Source organism: Chiloscyllium plagiosum, chromosome 45 (assembly GCF_004010195.1).
Source record: "Chiloscyllium plagiosum isolate BGI_BamShark_2017 chromosome 45, ASM401019v2, whole genome shotgun sequence".
Classification (NCBI taxonomy): domain Eukaryota; kingdom Metazoa; phylum Chordata; class Chondrichthyes; order Orectolobiformes; family Hemiscylliidae; genus Chiloscyllium; species Chiloscyllium plagiosum.
The window spans coordinates 5,441,722-5,457,422 of record NC_057754.1 but is presented as its reverse complement, the minus strand read 5'-3'; the positions used below and the strand labels follow the sequence as shown (position 1 = coordinate 5,457,422).

General features: G+C 45.8%; 1 protein-coding gene and 1 long non-coding RNA gene across 4 annotated transcripts in view; one reads left to right on the top strand and one right to left on the bottom strand.

The window, feature by feature from the left end:
* LOC122543860 overlaps window positions 1–15,701 on the top strand; it is a 46,171-nt gene that overhangs the window by 11,993 nt on the left and 18,477 nt on the right. For both annotated transcript variants that reach the window (XR_006310150.1, XR_006310149.1), the window contains exon 2: window positions 15,617–15,698. This is a non-coding gene — a long non-coding RNA (uncharacterized LOC122543860). The remainder of the gene's footprint in view (window positions 1–15,616; window positions 15,699–15,701) is intronic.
* The window catches only part of LOC122543859 (solute carrier family 22 member 6-A-like), a 44,696-nt gene that overhangs the window by 17,169 nt on the left and 11,826 nt on the right, over window positions 1–15,701 (bottom strand). The window contains exons 3-5 of one of the 2 annotated variants that reach the window (XM_043682715.1): window positions 10,927–11,081; window positions 8,383–8,551; window positions 1,638–1,761 (exon numbers count right to left, since the gene is read on the bottom strand). In XM_043682715.1, the coding sequence (XP_043538650.1) occupies window positions 1,638–1,761; window positions 8,383–8,551; window positions 10,927–11,081 (448 nt within the window). The remainder of the gene's footprint in view (window positions 1–1,637; window positions 1,762–8,382; window positions 8,552–10,926; window positions 11,082–15,701) is intronic. The other variant, XM_043682716.1, reaches the window with a different exon arrangement.

Here is a 15,701-nt window from a genome sequence, read left to right as displayed (position 1 = left end):
ATCCTGGGACCCTGGTGCTGTGAGGCAGCAGTGCTAACCACTGACCCACCATGCTGCCCCGTGTGCAGGTTAGGGTGGAATGGCCGTGCTAAATTGTCCCATAAGAGGGCGGCACGGTGGCACAGTGGTTAGCACTGCTGCCTCACAGCGCCTGAGACCCGGGTTCAATTCCCGCCTCAGGCGACTGACTGTGTGGAGTTTGCACGTTCTCCCCGTGTCTGCGTGGGTTTCCTCCGGGTGCTCCGGTTTCCTCCCACAGTACAAAGATGTGCAGGTCAGGTGAATTGGCCATGCTAAATTGCCCGTAGTGTTAGGTAAGGGGTAAATGTAGGGGTATGGGTGGGTTACGCTTCGGCGGGTCGGTGTGGACTTGTTGGGCCGAACGGCCTGTTTCCACACTGTAAAGTAATCTAAAAAAGTAAAGTAATCTAATCTATAGTGTCCAGGGATGTGTAGGTTAAGATGGATTGGCCATGCTGAATTGCTCCATCCTGGCCAGGGATGTGTAGGTTAGGGTGGATTGGCTATGCTAATTGTCCCATAGTGCCCAGGGATGTGCAGGTTCGGGTGGATTGGCCATACTAAATTGTCCCAGTGTCCAGAGATGTAAGGTCAGGGTGGATTGGCCTTGCTAAATTGTCCTATAGTGTCCAGAGATGTGCAGGTCAGGGTGGATTGGCCGTGCTAAACTGTCCCATAGTTCCCAGGGATGTGCAGGTTAGGGTAGATTGGCCGTGCTAAATTGTCTCATAGTGCCCAGAGATGTGCAGGTTAGGGTGGATTGGCCGTGCTAAATTGTCCCATAGTGCCCAGGGATGTGCAGGTTAGGGTGGATTGGCCGTGCTAAATTGTCCCATAGTGTCCAGTGATGTGCAGGTTAGGGTGGATTGGCCGTGCTAAATTGTCCCATAGTGTCCAGTGATGTGCAGGTTAGGGTGGATTGGCCGTGCTAAATTGTCCCATAGTGCCCAGGGATGTGCAGGTTAGGGTGGATTGGCCGTGCTAAATTGTCCCATAGTGCCCAGAGATGTGCAGGTTAGGGTGGATTGGCCGTGCTAAATTGTCCCATAGTATCCAGTGATGTGCAGGTTAGGGTGGGTTGGCCGTGCTAAATTGTCCCATAGTGCCCAGTGATGTGCAGGTTAGGGTGGATTGGCCGTGCTAAATTGCCCTATAGTGTCCAGGGATGTGCAGGTTAGGGTGGATTGGCCATGGGAAATGCAGGGATAGGGTAGGGGGATGGGGCTGCTCTTGTGGGATGTCCTTTGGAGGGTCAGTGTCGACTCAATGGGCCAAATGGCCTAATTCCACATTGTAGGGATTGTATGATTATGGAAGCACTTTGGATAACTTTTCCACTTGTCTCCTGTTTGGATCTCTTCTTGTAATAGGGTCGGTGATAGTTATGTTTTTCTCTGTTTTGCCTTCCCTCTTTCTCTCATCCTTATTACTCTCCAGTCTCTGACAATCCCCAGCTTCCTGAGCTCGGGGGTCTGTGTGTTAAGTCTTAATTGTCAGCCACATTGGCTGCTTCTCTGCACCCTGCCACCCTCTGTACCTCTACATGTGTCAGAATTGCAAAGAGTAGTGAGTTCTTGTACTCCGCGTAAAACATCGTGTGTGACGTCATCACTTACTTCGAGAGTGAGTTCTTTCCCTTTAACCTCCTTGCCGTTTGTCTTGGCTACCCTCCTGAGCTGTTCTAGAGCGACGTCAGCCTTGTCGTTCAGAATGAGCCAACGAGCAGATTCTGGCAACCACCTTGTGACAAGGACCACACACACATACCCAGGGATTATTACCTCCACGGTAAAACATTCTCTCAAGTAATTCTAGGTGATATAAGTGGACACCATAGCACTGGAGCTACTTTAATTGATAGCTAAACATCATTGCAATAACAAGGCAGGAGCCATTCTCATCACTCAACAACACTTCTCCTTTATTTCCATTATCCCTCCTTCGCCAAACCTTCCTGGAGTTAGGAAGTTTACTTCAGCAGTGGTGTGTACAAATGACAGAGTAATGATCTTCATTTCTGAGCATTGATTGGAATGCCAGTTACGAGAGAATCCCAGGAAGACTTTATTCTATCCTCAGTTGATGCCTTCAATCATGAAGGTTCTGGCACAAGTGGACAGGTCTGAGCTGGTTCATTGCTAATTCATTCAGTAGAGTGAGAGGCGGTCTCATTGGAATGTATAGGATTCTTAAGGGGCTTGACAGGGTCAATGCTGAGAGGATGTTCCCCCTGATGGGAAGGTCCAGGACCAGAGGGCAAAGTCTCGGAATTGAGGGGCAACAATTTAAGGCTGAGATAAGGAGGGGTTTCCTCTCTCAGAGAGTTGGGACTCCTTGCCACAGAGAATTGTGGGCCTTGTGTATGTTCAAGGCTGATAGATGGATTCTTGATCGGTCGGGGAATCGAGGGTTATGGGGAAAAGGACAGGGAAGTGGATGTGAGGAATGTCGGATCCTGTTGAATGGCGGAGCAGACTCAAGGGCTGAGTGGCCTACTCCTCTTCATGTTTCGTATGGGTTTATGAATCTTTGATTGCACCAGAAGTTAAATAGGTAACTATTCCATTTAGAGTTGAACTTTCTTCCTCCAATTTAATTGCAAAGAGAGCTTTAGCGACATTTATATCCTGTAGAGTTCCACAGCTGAACAACTGTACTGTACTTCAGATCAATTCCGAGTTAATTTCATCTAAATACAGACCTGACAAAATTGCTCAGCTCCAAAGGATCAAACTTTGATCAATGATCTTATCCCTAACTTTCAGTCCTCTGGAACCAACTGAATGTGGGGTGGTATGGTGGCTCGGCCATTAGTACTGCTCCCTCACAGCACCAGGGACCCAGGTTCGAATCCACCCTCGGGTGACTGTCTGTATGGAGTTTGCATGATCTCCCCATGTTTGTGTGGGTTTCTGCTGGGTACACTGGTTTCTTTCCACAGTCCAACGATATATAGGTGAGGTGGATTAACTATGGGAAATACAGGGATGGAATGAGTCTGGGTGGGATGCTTTTTTTAAGATTGGTTTGATGGACAGCACGGAAACAGACCCTTCAGTTAAACTCGTCCGTGCCGAGCAGATATCCTAACCTAATCTAGTCCCATTTGCCAGCACTTGGCCCATATCCTTCTAAACCCTTCCTATTCATGTCCAGTCCAGATGCCTTTTAAATGCTGCAATTGCACCAGCCTCCACCACTTCCTCTGGTAACTCGTTCCATACACACACCACCCTCTGTGTGACAATGTTGCTACTTAGATTCCTTTCATAACTTTCCCCTCTAACCCTAAACCTATGCATTCTATTTCTGGACATCCCCATCCCAGGGATGTCCATTTACCCTATCCATGCCCCTCATGATTTTATATATCACTATAAGATCACACTTCAGCCTCCGACGCCCCAGGGAAAACAGTCCCAGCCTATTCAGCCTCTCCCTGTAGCTCAAACCCTCCAACCCTGGCAACGTCCTTGTAAATCTTTTCTGAACTCTTTCAAGTTTCACAACATCCTTCCGATAGGAGGGAGACCAGAATTGCAAGTAGTATTCCAAAAGTGGCTTAACCAATACCCTGTACAGCTGCAACATGACCTCCCAACTCCTATACTCAATATGCTGACCAATAAAGGAGGCTTCAATATCCTATCGACCTGTGACTTAACTTTCAAGGAACAATGAACCTACACTCCAAGGTCTCTTTGTTCAGCAACACTCCCTCGGACCTTACCATTAAGGTTTTAAGTCCTGCTCTGATTTGCTTTTCCAAAATGCAGCACCTCGCATTTATCTAAATTAAACTTCATCTGCCACTGCTAAGCCCATTGGCTCATCTAATCAAGATCCCATTGTACTCTGAGGTAACCTTCTTCGCTGTCCACTACACCTCTAATTTTGGTGTCATCTGCAAACTTACTAACATCTCCCTGCTATGTTCATATCAAAATCATTTAGAGAAATGACAAAAAATAGAGGGCCCAGCACCGATCCTTGTGGCACTCCACTGGTCACAGGCCTCCAGTCTGAAAAGCAACCTTCCACCACCACCCTCTATCTTCTACCTTTGAGCCAGTTCTGTATCCAAATGGCTAGTTCTCCCTCTATTCCATGAGATCCAACCTTGCTAACCAGTCTCCTATGGGGAACCTTGTTGAACATCTTACTGAAGTCCATTTGGATCGCATCCACTGCTCTGCCCTCATCCATCCTCTTTGTTACTTCTTCAGATATCCTAAATTAATCTAGTCCCATTTGCCATCATCTGGCCCATATCCCTCTCAACTCTTTCAATTCATATACCCATCCAGATGACCACACACCACCCTCTGTGTGAAACCATTACTCCTCAGGTCCCTTTTAAACCTTCCCCCTCTCATCCTAAACCTATACCCTCTGGGTTTGGACTCCCCTACCGAGGGAAAAAGACCTGACTATTCATCCTATCCGTGCCCCTCGTGATTTTATAAACCTCGATAATGTCACCCTTCAGCCTCCTACGCTCCAGGAAAACAGCCCCAGCCTATTCAGCCTCTCCCTACAGCTCAAATGCTCCAACCCCAGCAACATCCTTGTAAATCTTTTCTGTACCATTTCAGGTTTAACAACATCTTTCCTATGGCAGGGGCATGGATAGGGTGTATAGTCAAGGTCTTTTCCCCCAGGCTAGGGGAGTCCATAACTAGAGGGCATAGGTATACGGTGTGAGGGGAGAGATTTAAGGAGAGGGACCTAAGAGGCAACCTTTTCACACAGAGGGTGGTGCGTGTATGGAATGAGCTGCCAGAGGAAGCGGTGGAGGCTGGTTCAATGACAACATTTAAAAGGCATCTGGATAATTACATGAATTGTCAGTGTTTAGAGGGATATGCTGGCAAATGCTGGCAAATAGGACTACATTAATTTAGGGTATCTGGTCAGCATGGACGAGTTGGACCAAAAGGTCTTATTTCCGTGCTGTATATCTCTATGACCCTATGACTCTGGTGGGGCTCAATTGACCAAGTGTGGCAATAAACATCCTTTCCCTTCCCATCTGAAGGAAATGAAGATTAATTATAGTTGCACTATTACTCATGACCCAGATGAGACTGGATAATTTCACACAGGATGACGATTAAAGCCAGGACCTCCTTAGTTCAATACCTGTCCCATCACCCACTGGGCTTTCAGGAGTGCATTTTACGACAAACTATATTATACTGAGAGACACAAACCATACTGCAATTAAAAATAAAACTATGAATTTCAACTTGAATGTATTTTTAGCTCATCTTACGTTTTGAGGTTAAATTCTAATGAGCAAGACTTTTAACCAGTCTGCCACTGAATCTCTCAGTGTTACTTCTGTTGTCTTTCTAGTTAGAAGTCACATGACACCAGGTTTTAGTCCAACAGATTTATTTGAAATCATAAACTGTTGGAATGCAGCCCTTTTGTCAGGTGAAGGGGCAGTGCTCCGAAAGCTTGTGATATCTAATAAGCCTGATTCACTATAACGTGGTGTCATGTGATTCCTGACTTTGTCCACTCCAGTCCAACACTGGCACCTCCACATCATATCTTTATAGTTGATTATTTTAACTCATTCTAGGCAGGACCCCCAAGTTGTATCACACATAAACTTGAGGTCATCCAAAACACTGCTGCCTAGGTCTTAACTTCATAGAATCCCTGAGCGGTGGAAACAGGCCCTTTGCCCCACTGAGTCCAAACCAACTCTCTGAAGAGCATTCCACCCAAAGACATCATTCTACCCTATAACCCTGCATTTCCCTTGGCTAATCAAACTTCCATATCCGCCACAGATTCACCTGCACCTCCACACACATCATCGATTGCATCCTCTGCACCCGATGTGGCCTCCTCTATATTGGGGAGACAGGCCGGCTACTTGCGGAGCGTTTCAGAGAACACCTCTGGGACACCCGGACCAAACAACCCAACCACCCTGTGGCTCAACACTTCAACTCCCCCCCCCACTCCACCAGTCTGACCTATCACCCTCACCTTGACCTCTTTCCACCTATCACATTTCCGACACCCCTCCCCCAAGTCCCTCCTCCCTACCTTTTATCTTAGCCTGCTGGACAAACTTTCCTCATTCCTGAAGAAGGGCTTATGCCCGAAACGTCGATTCTCCTGTTCCCTGGATGCTGCCTGACCTGCTGCGCTTTTCCAGCAACACATTTTCAGCCTTGGCTAATTCACCCTGCCTGCACATCCCTAGACACTGTAGGGGTTTCTATGATTTGGTTTCAAGAATTTAGCCCCTTCTACCTGTCTCCTGCTTTTTTATGATTTCCATTTCTTGAACATTTTCAAAATGAAGTGTTTCTGCTACTGAACGTTAAACACTAGGTCACTCTGACATTAAACCACTGAAATTTACAAGTCAATGCTTCCCTCTATAGAAGTTTCTCATTAAAACATTTTTGTTCCTCCTTTCTCTTCGCCTCATATCTCTCCACAGATCAAGTTGTCCTCTGTCTTTTGTAGACCTGCATGTCCAGGATGTAGCTTTCGCTGACCTTTGTTCTTTGATGTCACAGTTGTCTAACGAAAGAAGCTTTCTAACCTCCACGGAGTCACATTATCCCTACTCCCCTGTGGTCCTTCATAACAAATTGTTCCTCTAGTAAATGGAATACTGTCCTTCATTGCCAGAGAGATGGAGTTTGTAAACAGGGAGCACATTCTGCAGCTTTACAGGGTGCTGGTGAGGCCATATCTGGAGTACTGTGAACAGTTTTGGTCTCCTTACTTGAGAAAGAATCTACTGGCACTGGCGCAGAGGAGGTTCACCAGGTTGATTCTGGAATTGAGAGGATTGGCGTATGAGGAGAGATTGAGTAGACTGGGATCATACTCATTGGAATTTATAAGAACGAGGGGAGATCTCATAGAAACATGAAGGGAACAGAAAGCAGAAGCAGAGAGGTTGTTTCCACTGGCATGTGAAACTAGAGGTAGGGGACATAGCATCTCAAAGTAAGAAGGAGAAGACTTAGGACTGAGTTGAGGAGGAATGTCTTCACCCAAAGGATTGCGAATGTATGGAATTCTCTGCCCAGTGAGGCAACCTCATTAAATGTTTTTAAGACGAAGATAGATAGATTTTTGAACAGTAAATGAATCAAGGGTTTGGGTGAGTGGACGGGTTAGTGGAGCTGAGTCCGCAAAAAGATCTTATTGAACTTAATTGTGGAGTCCAAAGATGTGCAGGTCAGGTGAATTGGCCGTGCTAAATTGCCCATAGTGATAGGTGCATTAGTCAGGGGTAAATATAGGGAATGGGTCTGGGTAGGTTACTCTTCGGAGGGTCGGTGTGGACTTGTTGGGCTGAAGGGCCTGCTTCCACACTGTAGGGAATCTAATCTAATCTAATTAATATCTTGGTTTTCTATGCAAACACATTATTTTCCTTAGGATCATGGAATCCCTGCAGCGAGGAAGCAGGCCATTCCAGCGATTGAGTCCACACCGACCTTCCCAATAGCATCCCACCCAGACCCGTCTCACTTCCCTATCCCTGCGTTCCCCACGGCTAACCCACCTAGGCAAGAGTGGTGACTGCAGATGCTGGAGATTAGAGTCAAGAGTGTGGTGCTGGAAAAGCACAGCAGGTCAGGCAGCATCCGAGGAGCAGGAAAATTGACGTTTCGGGCAAAAGCCATTCATCAGGAATGAGGACACCTCATAACCCACCTCGCCTGCACATCCCAGCATGGCCAATCCACCCTAACCTACACAAATTTTAATTCATTGCCACAGAAGGCAATGGTCAGGTCATTGAATACGTTTAAGACTGAGATAGATAGGTTCTTGAATGTCAAGGGATAATGGGGTTGAGAATCTTATCAGCCACAATTGAATGGTGGAGCATACTCGATGGGCTGAATAGCCTAAATTTCTGCTCCTATGTTTTAAGAGTGTGGGAGAAAAACCAGAGCACACCCCACGCAGTCAACGGGCAAACTCCACACAGACAGTCACCCAAGAGTAGAATTGAACCCAGATCCCTACGGATGTGAGGCAGGAGTGCTAACCGCTGAGCCACCACACCATTCATGTTGTTGCACCATGTTGTTTGTCATTCATTTGCCTTTTCAATATTTCTGAGCACGCTCGTCCCCTTTTCCAAATATTGGTGGAAGACCAACCAGAAAGCATGACTTCTAAGTTCTACCTTTTTGCGCTTTAAGAAAATCCCCGTACGTGGTTTCTAAAAGTTCTTTGTTCTTGTCACTCACATCATTTCATCTAGTTATCCTTTCCCGCATTCCATCTAACCTTACCCTAATATGTACTGACAGACCATTTGTTCTCCAGGTCGTAAAAGAGATCAATAATTTTTGACTTTACCAGGAATAAAAGAAGAAGACGGAAAATGGTACAGAGAGTGTCAACTGAATCCAGCGCCAGTGTTGGATTCCGTAAGCTACAGCAGCCAGGGTCATTTGACCAGTAGTGTAAACGTAATTACTAATCATTTCAACAGAGGTTCGAAATCTTGTTGGGATCCATTCAACCCCTAGAAGGAAGACAAAAATGGATTCAGGGCACTGAATTAAAGACACTGGTTGTGCCGTTACTGAAGTTGACAAACAGTGAATCAGATTGGAGAGGAGAAGGGCAGCCGATGTTTCAGGACAGATGAAAGGTTCCAGCCTGAAACGTCAAATCCCCTTCCTCCTCTGATGCTGCTTGGCCTGCTGTGCTTTTTCCTGCTCCACTCTGACTCGCCAATAACCACACTTCTCACTTTTAAAGGAAACTTCGGGAGAAATCCATTGTAGCTCGCAATACTTGCAATCTAATCTTTTTTTAGTAAAAGTGTTAATGGTGAGTATTTTTCACACGCACGGTGTCAGAAGTGAGTAGTCAGGATTGAATGGATTTTCATAGCATTTGCTCCTATAAAGGAGGTGGGAGGCTCGGACACAAATTGAAAGTTCTTCCATTTTTGACATCAGAGATTGTCAGAAGTCACATGACACCAGGTTATAGTCCAGCGGGTTTATTTGAAATCAAGCTTTCAGAGCACTGCTCCTTCGTCAGGAACAGGCAGGTGCGACTAATGTAGTTTGGGATTATGTTTGACATGGACTGGTTGAACTGAAGGGTCTGTTTCCGTACTGTATGGCTCTATGACTATATAACAATACCGGTCCTTCGGCCCTCCAAGCCTGCACCAACACATTTTGCCCATCCATACTAAAACTGTCTTTGCTCACAGGATCCGTATCCCTCTATTCCCTTCCTATCCCAGGTGCTTCTTGAATGCTGCTATTGTGTCTGCTTCCACCATCTCTTCTGGCAGCACGTTCCAGGCATTCACCACCCTTTGTGTGAAAAATTTGCCTCGCACATCTCTTTGAAACATCCCCTCCCCCACACCTTGAACCTGGTAACTAACTCCTCTACCCTAGGAAAAAACCTCTATTTTCCACTCTATCCATGCCATTCACAATCTTATAAACCTCTGTCAGGCTGCCTCCTCAACCTCCTGTGTTCTCGGCAAAACAAATGTATCTTTTTGTTTTATTTATTCCTAAACTATTCAAAATGATGCCTGAATCATAGTCATCGTGTCATAGAGATGTACAGCACAGAAACAGACCCTTCAGTCCAACCCGTTCATGCCGACCAGATATCCTAAACTAATCTAGTCCCATTTGCCAGCACTTGACCCATATCCCTCTAAACCCTTCCTATTCACATACCCATCCAGATGCCTTTTAAATGTTGTCATTGTACCAGCCTCCACCACTTCCTCTGGCAGCTCATTCCACACACGCACCACCCTCTGTGTGAAAAAGTTGCCCCTCAGGTCCCTTTTATATCTTTCCCCTTTCACCCTGAATCTTTAGTTCTGGACTCCCCCACCCCAGGGAAAAGACCTTGTCTGTTATTCATGACCAACAGTGAAAGCAGTTTACAGTATTTTACTATATTTTTCACTCTAAAGTGCAGGTGACAGTATGATTCATTCCCTCAAAAACACCTCCTCAAAGGATATTACTTGGTTTGCACTGATATCCTTTGGAAGTGAATTACAAAGATGAGAAGCCGATGTACATCACCAGAAGGTTGTCAAGAGGTGCACTCCCCTTGATAGAATCTTCCGGATTCAACAAGAAGTAAAGCACCACTATGTTCTGAAAATCATTTCTCCATCGGAGATTGAATCTGGTCGCTCAAATCAAACAACTTTATATATTTTTGTTGTTAACCTATTTTTATAACCAACCTGCTCAGCAACCTAATGACACACCTCTGGAACAGGTGGGACTTGAACCCTTGGTCCAGGGAGAGGGACACTGTCTCTGCACCACAAGAGGGCCCTCAAGCGAGTCATACAATGGGATTTGACTATTTCAGGAAGTAAGGATGGCCTGACACTGTCAGGATCACATGCGGCGGTTAATAGCTCGTCTGAAGGGAAACTTTAGGAGAAAGTGAGGACTGCGGAGGCTGGAGATCAGAGTCGAGAGTGTGTGGTGCTGGAGAAGCACAGCAGGTCAGGCAGCATCCGAGGAGCAGGAGAATCGACGTCTCGGGCCTAAGCCCTTCATGAGGGCAGTGCCAAGTTGGAAGGCTATTTGAATAGAAGCTTTAGATGAGCGAAGATACTGAGATTGACGTGCTGCCTGCTTTCTTTTGCACAGAGAGAACAGTTGGTGAGGGACAGAGAGAAAGAGACAGAATGCTGAATTAAGTCAAGGGCGTCCAAAATAAGATTTGATCTGCTTTAGTACTCAGCAAGCCTGTGAGCACCTCGGGGATATTGTTATTGCTTTTACTGGATGGGTGGTGGGAATAGGTGTGTGTTTGAAGGCGTCGTTAGAGAGTTCTCTGATGAGAGCCCATGTGGCACCGACACGATGTGGAGCACATTTCACTTACGCAGGGAGAAAGCGTTGAGGATCAGCCCCGATGTTGCCATCCCACAGAGAAACCTCCAGAAGCAGAGCAAGGGATAGGAGGAGGAGAACGCAGCGCAGGTTCCCGACACTGCCATCTGGAAGTGGGACCACAGCAGGAGACTCCGCCTCCCGAACCTGTCAATGGCAAAGACAGGGTCAAATTCAGGGGAAAGGAAAGAGTAGTTTTGCATGTTTAACAGGCATTAGATTTGGAGATAGGTGAGCAGTTTGGTGATAGTGACCACAATTCGGTTAAGTTTACTTTAGCGATGGAGAGGAATAGATATATACCACAGGGCAAGGATTATAGCTGGGGGGTAGGCAATTAGGATGAAATTAGGCAAGATTTAGGATGCATAGGATGGGAAAGGAAACGGCAGGGAATGGGCACAACTGAAATGTGGAGCATCCAGGGATAGTTACTGCGTGTCCTTGATAAGTATGTACCTGTCAGGCAGGGAGGAAGTAGTTGAGCGAGGGAACCAGTGTTTACTAAAGAAGTTGAATATTTTGTCAAGAGGAAGAAGGAGGTTCATGTAAAGATGAGGCGTGAAGGCTCAGGGCGCTTGAGTGTTACAAGTTAGCCATGCTGGACCTAAAGAGGGAGCTAAGAAGAGCCAGGAGAGGACATGAGAAGTTTTTGCAAGGTAGGATCAAGAAAAACCCTAAAGCCTTCTATAGCTATGTCAGGAATAAAAGAATGACTAGAGTAAGATTAGGGCCTGTCAAGGACAGTAATGGAAAGTTGTGCGTGGAGTTCGAAGACATAGGAGAGGAGCTAAATGAATATTTTTTGTCAGTATTCACAGAGAGAAAAGACAATGTTGCAAAGGAGAATACTGAGAAACAGGCTACTGGACGAGTCAGGATTGAGGTTCATAACGAGGAGGAGTTAGTAGTTCTGGAAAGTGTGAAAATAGATAAGTCCCCTGGGCCAGATGGGATTTATCCTAGGATTCTCTGGGAAGCTAGGGAGTAGATTGCAGAGCACTTGGCTTTGATCTTTATGTCGTCATTGTCTACAGGAATAGTGCCAGAAGACTGGAGGGTAGCAAATGTTGTCTCCTTGTTCAAGAAGGGGAGTAGAGACAGCCCTGGTAATTATAGACCAGGGAGCCTTACTCCGGTTGTGGGTAAGGTGTTGAAAAGGATTATAAGAGATGGGATTTATAATCATCTAGACAGGAATCATTTGATTAGGGATAGTCAACATGGTTTTGTGAAGGTGAAACCTTTGAGATTCTTTGAGAAGGTGACCAAACAGGTGGATGAGGGTAAAGTGGTTGATGTGGTGTATATGGATTTCAGTAAGGTGTTGCAGAAAATACAGAGGTTTGGGCTTGAAGGTGATAGAGCGATTTGGATCAGAAATTGGCGAGCTCAAAGAAGACAGAGGATGGTGGTTGATGGGAAATGTTCATCCTGGAGTTCAGTTACTAGTGGTGTACTGCAAGGATCTGTTTTGGGGACACTGCTGTTTTTCATTTTTATAAATGACCTGGATGAGGGTGTAAAAGGATGGGTTAGTAAATTTTGGATGACACTAAAGCCGATGGAGTTGTGGACAGTGTGGAAGGATGTTGTAGGTTACAGAGGAGCATAGATAAGCTGCAGAGCTGGGCTGGAGTTTAATGTGGAAAAGTGTGAAGTGATTCACTTTGGAAGGAATAACAGGAATGCAGAGTACTGGGCTAATAGTAAGATTCTTAGTAGTGTGGATTAGCAGAAAGATCTCTGAAAGTTGCCACCCAGATTGGTAGGGTTGTTAAGAAGGCATACAGTTATGTCAGCTTTTATTGGTAGGGGGATTGAGTTTCAGAGCCGTGAGGTCATGTGGCAACTGCAAAAAACCCTGGTGCGGCCGCACTTGGAGTACTGCGTAAAGTTCTGGTCGCTGCATTATAGGAAGGATGTGGAAGCTTTGGAAAGGGTGCAGAGGAGATTTAGCAGGATGTTGCCTGGTATGGAGGGAGGATCTTATGAGGAAAGGCTGAGGGACTTGAGGCTGTTTTTGTTAGAGAAGAAGGTTGAGAGGTGACTTAATAGAGACATACAAGATGATGAGAGGATTATTTATGGTTTATCAATGAGAGCCTTTTCCCTCAGATGGTGATGGCTAGCACGAGGGGACATAGTTTTAAACTGAGGGCTGATAGATAATAGAACAGATGTCAAAGATAGATTCTTTATTCAGAGACTTGTAGGGGTGTGGAACGCACTGCAGTCATTGGATAAACATATGGATGATAATGGAATAGTGTAGGCTTCAGCTCGGTTTCACAGGTCGGCACAGCATCGAGGGCCGAAGTGCCTGTACTGCGTTGTAATGCTGTATGTTGTATGTTCTAACAGTGCAATGTAATGATACTGGTGAGTCATTCACCCGTTTGCTGTGTGTTGCCTACTGTTTGTAGAGACATGGGCTTAAATAGAGTTGTGGTGCTGGAAAAGCGCAGCTGGTCAGGCAGAATCCAAGGAGCAGGAGAGTCGATGTTTCGAGCATACGCTCTTCATCAGGAATTCCTGTCCAACCAGTCTGTGTCGACCATGATCCCAAACTAAACTAGTCCCAGCTGCCTGCTTCTGGCCAATATCCCTCCAAACCCTTTCCTATTCATGTAGCTATCCAAATGTCTTTTAAAAGTTGTAATTGTACCCACAAGCACCACTTCCTCTGGAAGTTCATTCCACACACAAGCCACCCTCTGTGTAAAAGGTTTGTCCCTTGTGTCTTTTTAAAATCTTTATCCTGTCACCTTAAAAATGTGCCCCTAGTCTTGAAATCCTCCATCCTAGGGAAAACCATTAATACTATCTATACCCTTCATTATTTTATAAACTTTTATAATGTCGCCTCTCAAACTCCTACACTCCAGTGAAAAAAAGTCCCAGCCTAACCAGCCTCTCCTTATAACTCAAACCACCCCCCCCATACCCCGCAACATCCTGTTAAGTCTCTTCTGTACCATCTCCAGCTTAATATAACTGAGTAACCAGAACTGACAGCTATTGGCGCAGAGTGTTGCAGCTTTAAACTCTCACAGCAACAATGTTTTATTCTTACAACCTAGCCCCACCAACCTGTTTTCCTGAATGTTGAGCTAAAGATTACCATTCTTAAATCAAAAACTGTGGCGCTAGGAAAGCACAACAGGTCAGGCAGCATCTGAAGAGCAGGAGAATCAATGTTTCGGGCGTAAACCCACTCATAAGGTCGGGTCGTGAATGGTATTTTAACATAGATTGCCCACAACCGTCTCAGTTAGTTTCCAATATCCCTCAACACCAACTAGAATTGCTGGAAAAACTCAGCAGGTCTTGCAGTGCTGGACTCGAAACATTAACTCAGCTCTTTCTCCACAGACGCTGCCAGACCTGCTGAGTTTCTGAAACAGTTCCTGCTTTGTCCATCATCTGTGGTTCTTTGGGTCTTTTGTTCATGAACACACTCAGTTCCATCATTGGGGACCCAGTGCCAATCTGGAGGAACGGCCTTGACTAAGGTTTCTGCTTGTCAATTCATTATTGGCTGGCTGTCACAGAGACGTGCGGCACCGAAATAGACCCTTCAGCCCATCTCGTTCATGCCGACCAAATATCCAAACCCAATCTAATCCTGCCTGCCTGCACTTGGCCCATATCCCTCCAAACCCTTCCTATTCACGTACCCATCCAGATGCCTTTTAAATGTTGTCATTGTACCAGCCTCCACCACTTCCTCTGGCAGCTCATTCCATACACCCACCACCCAATGCATGAAAAAGTCTGCCCTTTCGATCCCTTTTAAATGTTTACCCTCTCACCTTAAGCCTATGTCCTCTAGTTTAGGACACCCACACCCCTGGGAAAAATATCTTGGCTATTCACCCTATCCATGCCCTTCGTGATTTTACAAACCTCTATAAGGTCACTCCTCAGCCTCTGACTCTCCAGTAAAAATAGCCCCAGCCTATTCAGCCTCTCCCATGGCTCCAACCCTGGCAACATCCTTGTTAATCTTTCCTGAATCCTTTCAAGCTGAAAAACATCTTTTCTATAGCAGGGAGACCAGAACTGAATTAACAGCTTAAAAGCAGGGTGGCATGGTGGCTCAGTGATTAGCACTGCAGCCGCACAGCAGTTGGGACCCAGGTTCACTTCCTACCTCGGGTGACTGTCTCTGTGGAGTTTGCACAATCTCCCTGTGTCTGTGTGGGTTTCCTCCCCCAGTCCAAAGATGTGTAAGCCAGGTGAATTGGCTGTGCTAAATTGTCCATCGTGTTCAGGGTAAATGTACGGGGGGATGGGTTACTCTTTGGAGGGTCGGTGTGAACTTGTTGGGCCAAAGGGCCTGTTTCCATACTGTAGGTAACCTAATCAAACTTTGTTTTAAACTGGGCCCTCTTGATAAACCGGCAAAAACTATACACCTGAAATAGCGGAAGCTTCCTGCACTGTTAATGTTTTCTGAACCTTTTCAAGCTTAACGACAGGCCTGCCTGAGATAAAAGGATCAAGTGTCAGGGATATGCTGGTGCCTGACCCTGTATGAGGCAGTACTATAGTCAATGTTTATGTGGAAATAAAGGGTAACTTGGATTAATTTTTGGATTAAATTAGAAAATAATTAATCCAAACATCTGTCATGCTGGACTTACTAATTCTCTATTTTTCTATTCTTTTTCCCTCAGAAGTTTTCCTTAACAATCTCTGCGCCTGGGTACCTCGGTACCTAAGATGGCCCTGTAAATGGCAACTTTTCACTGTAGTCATGTG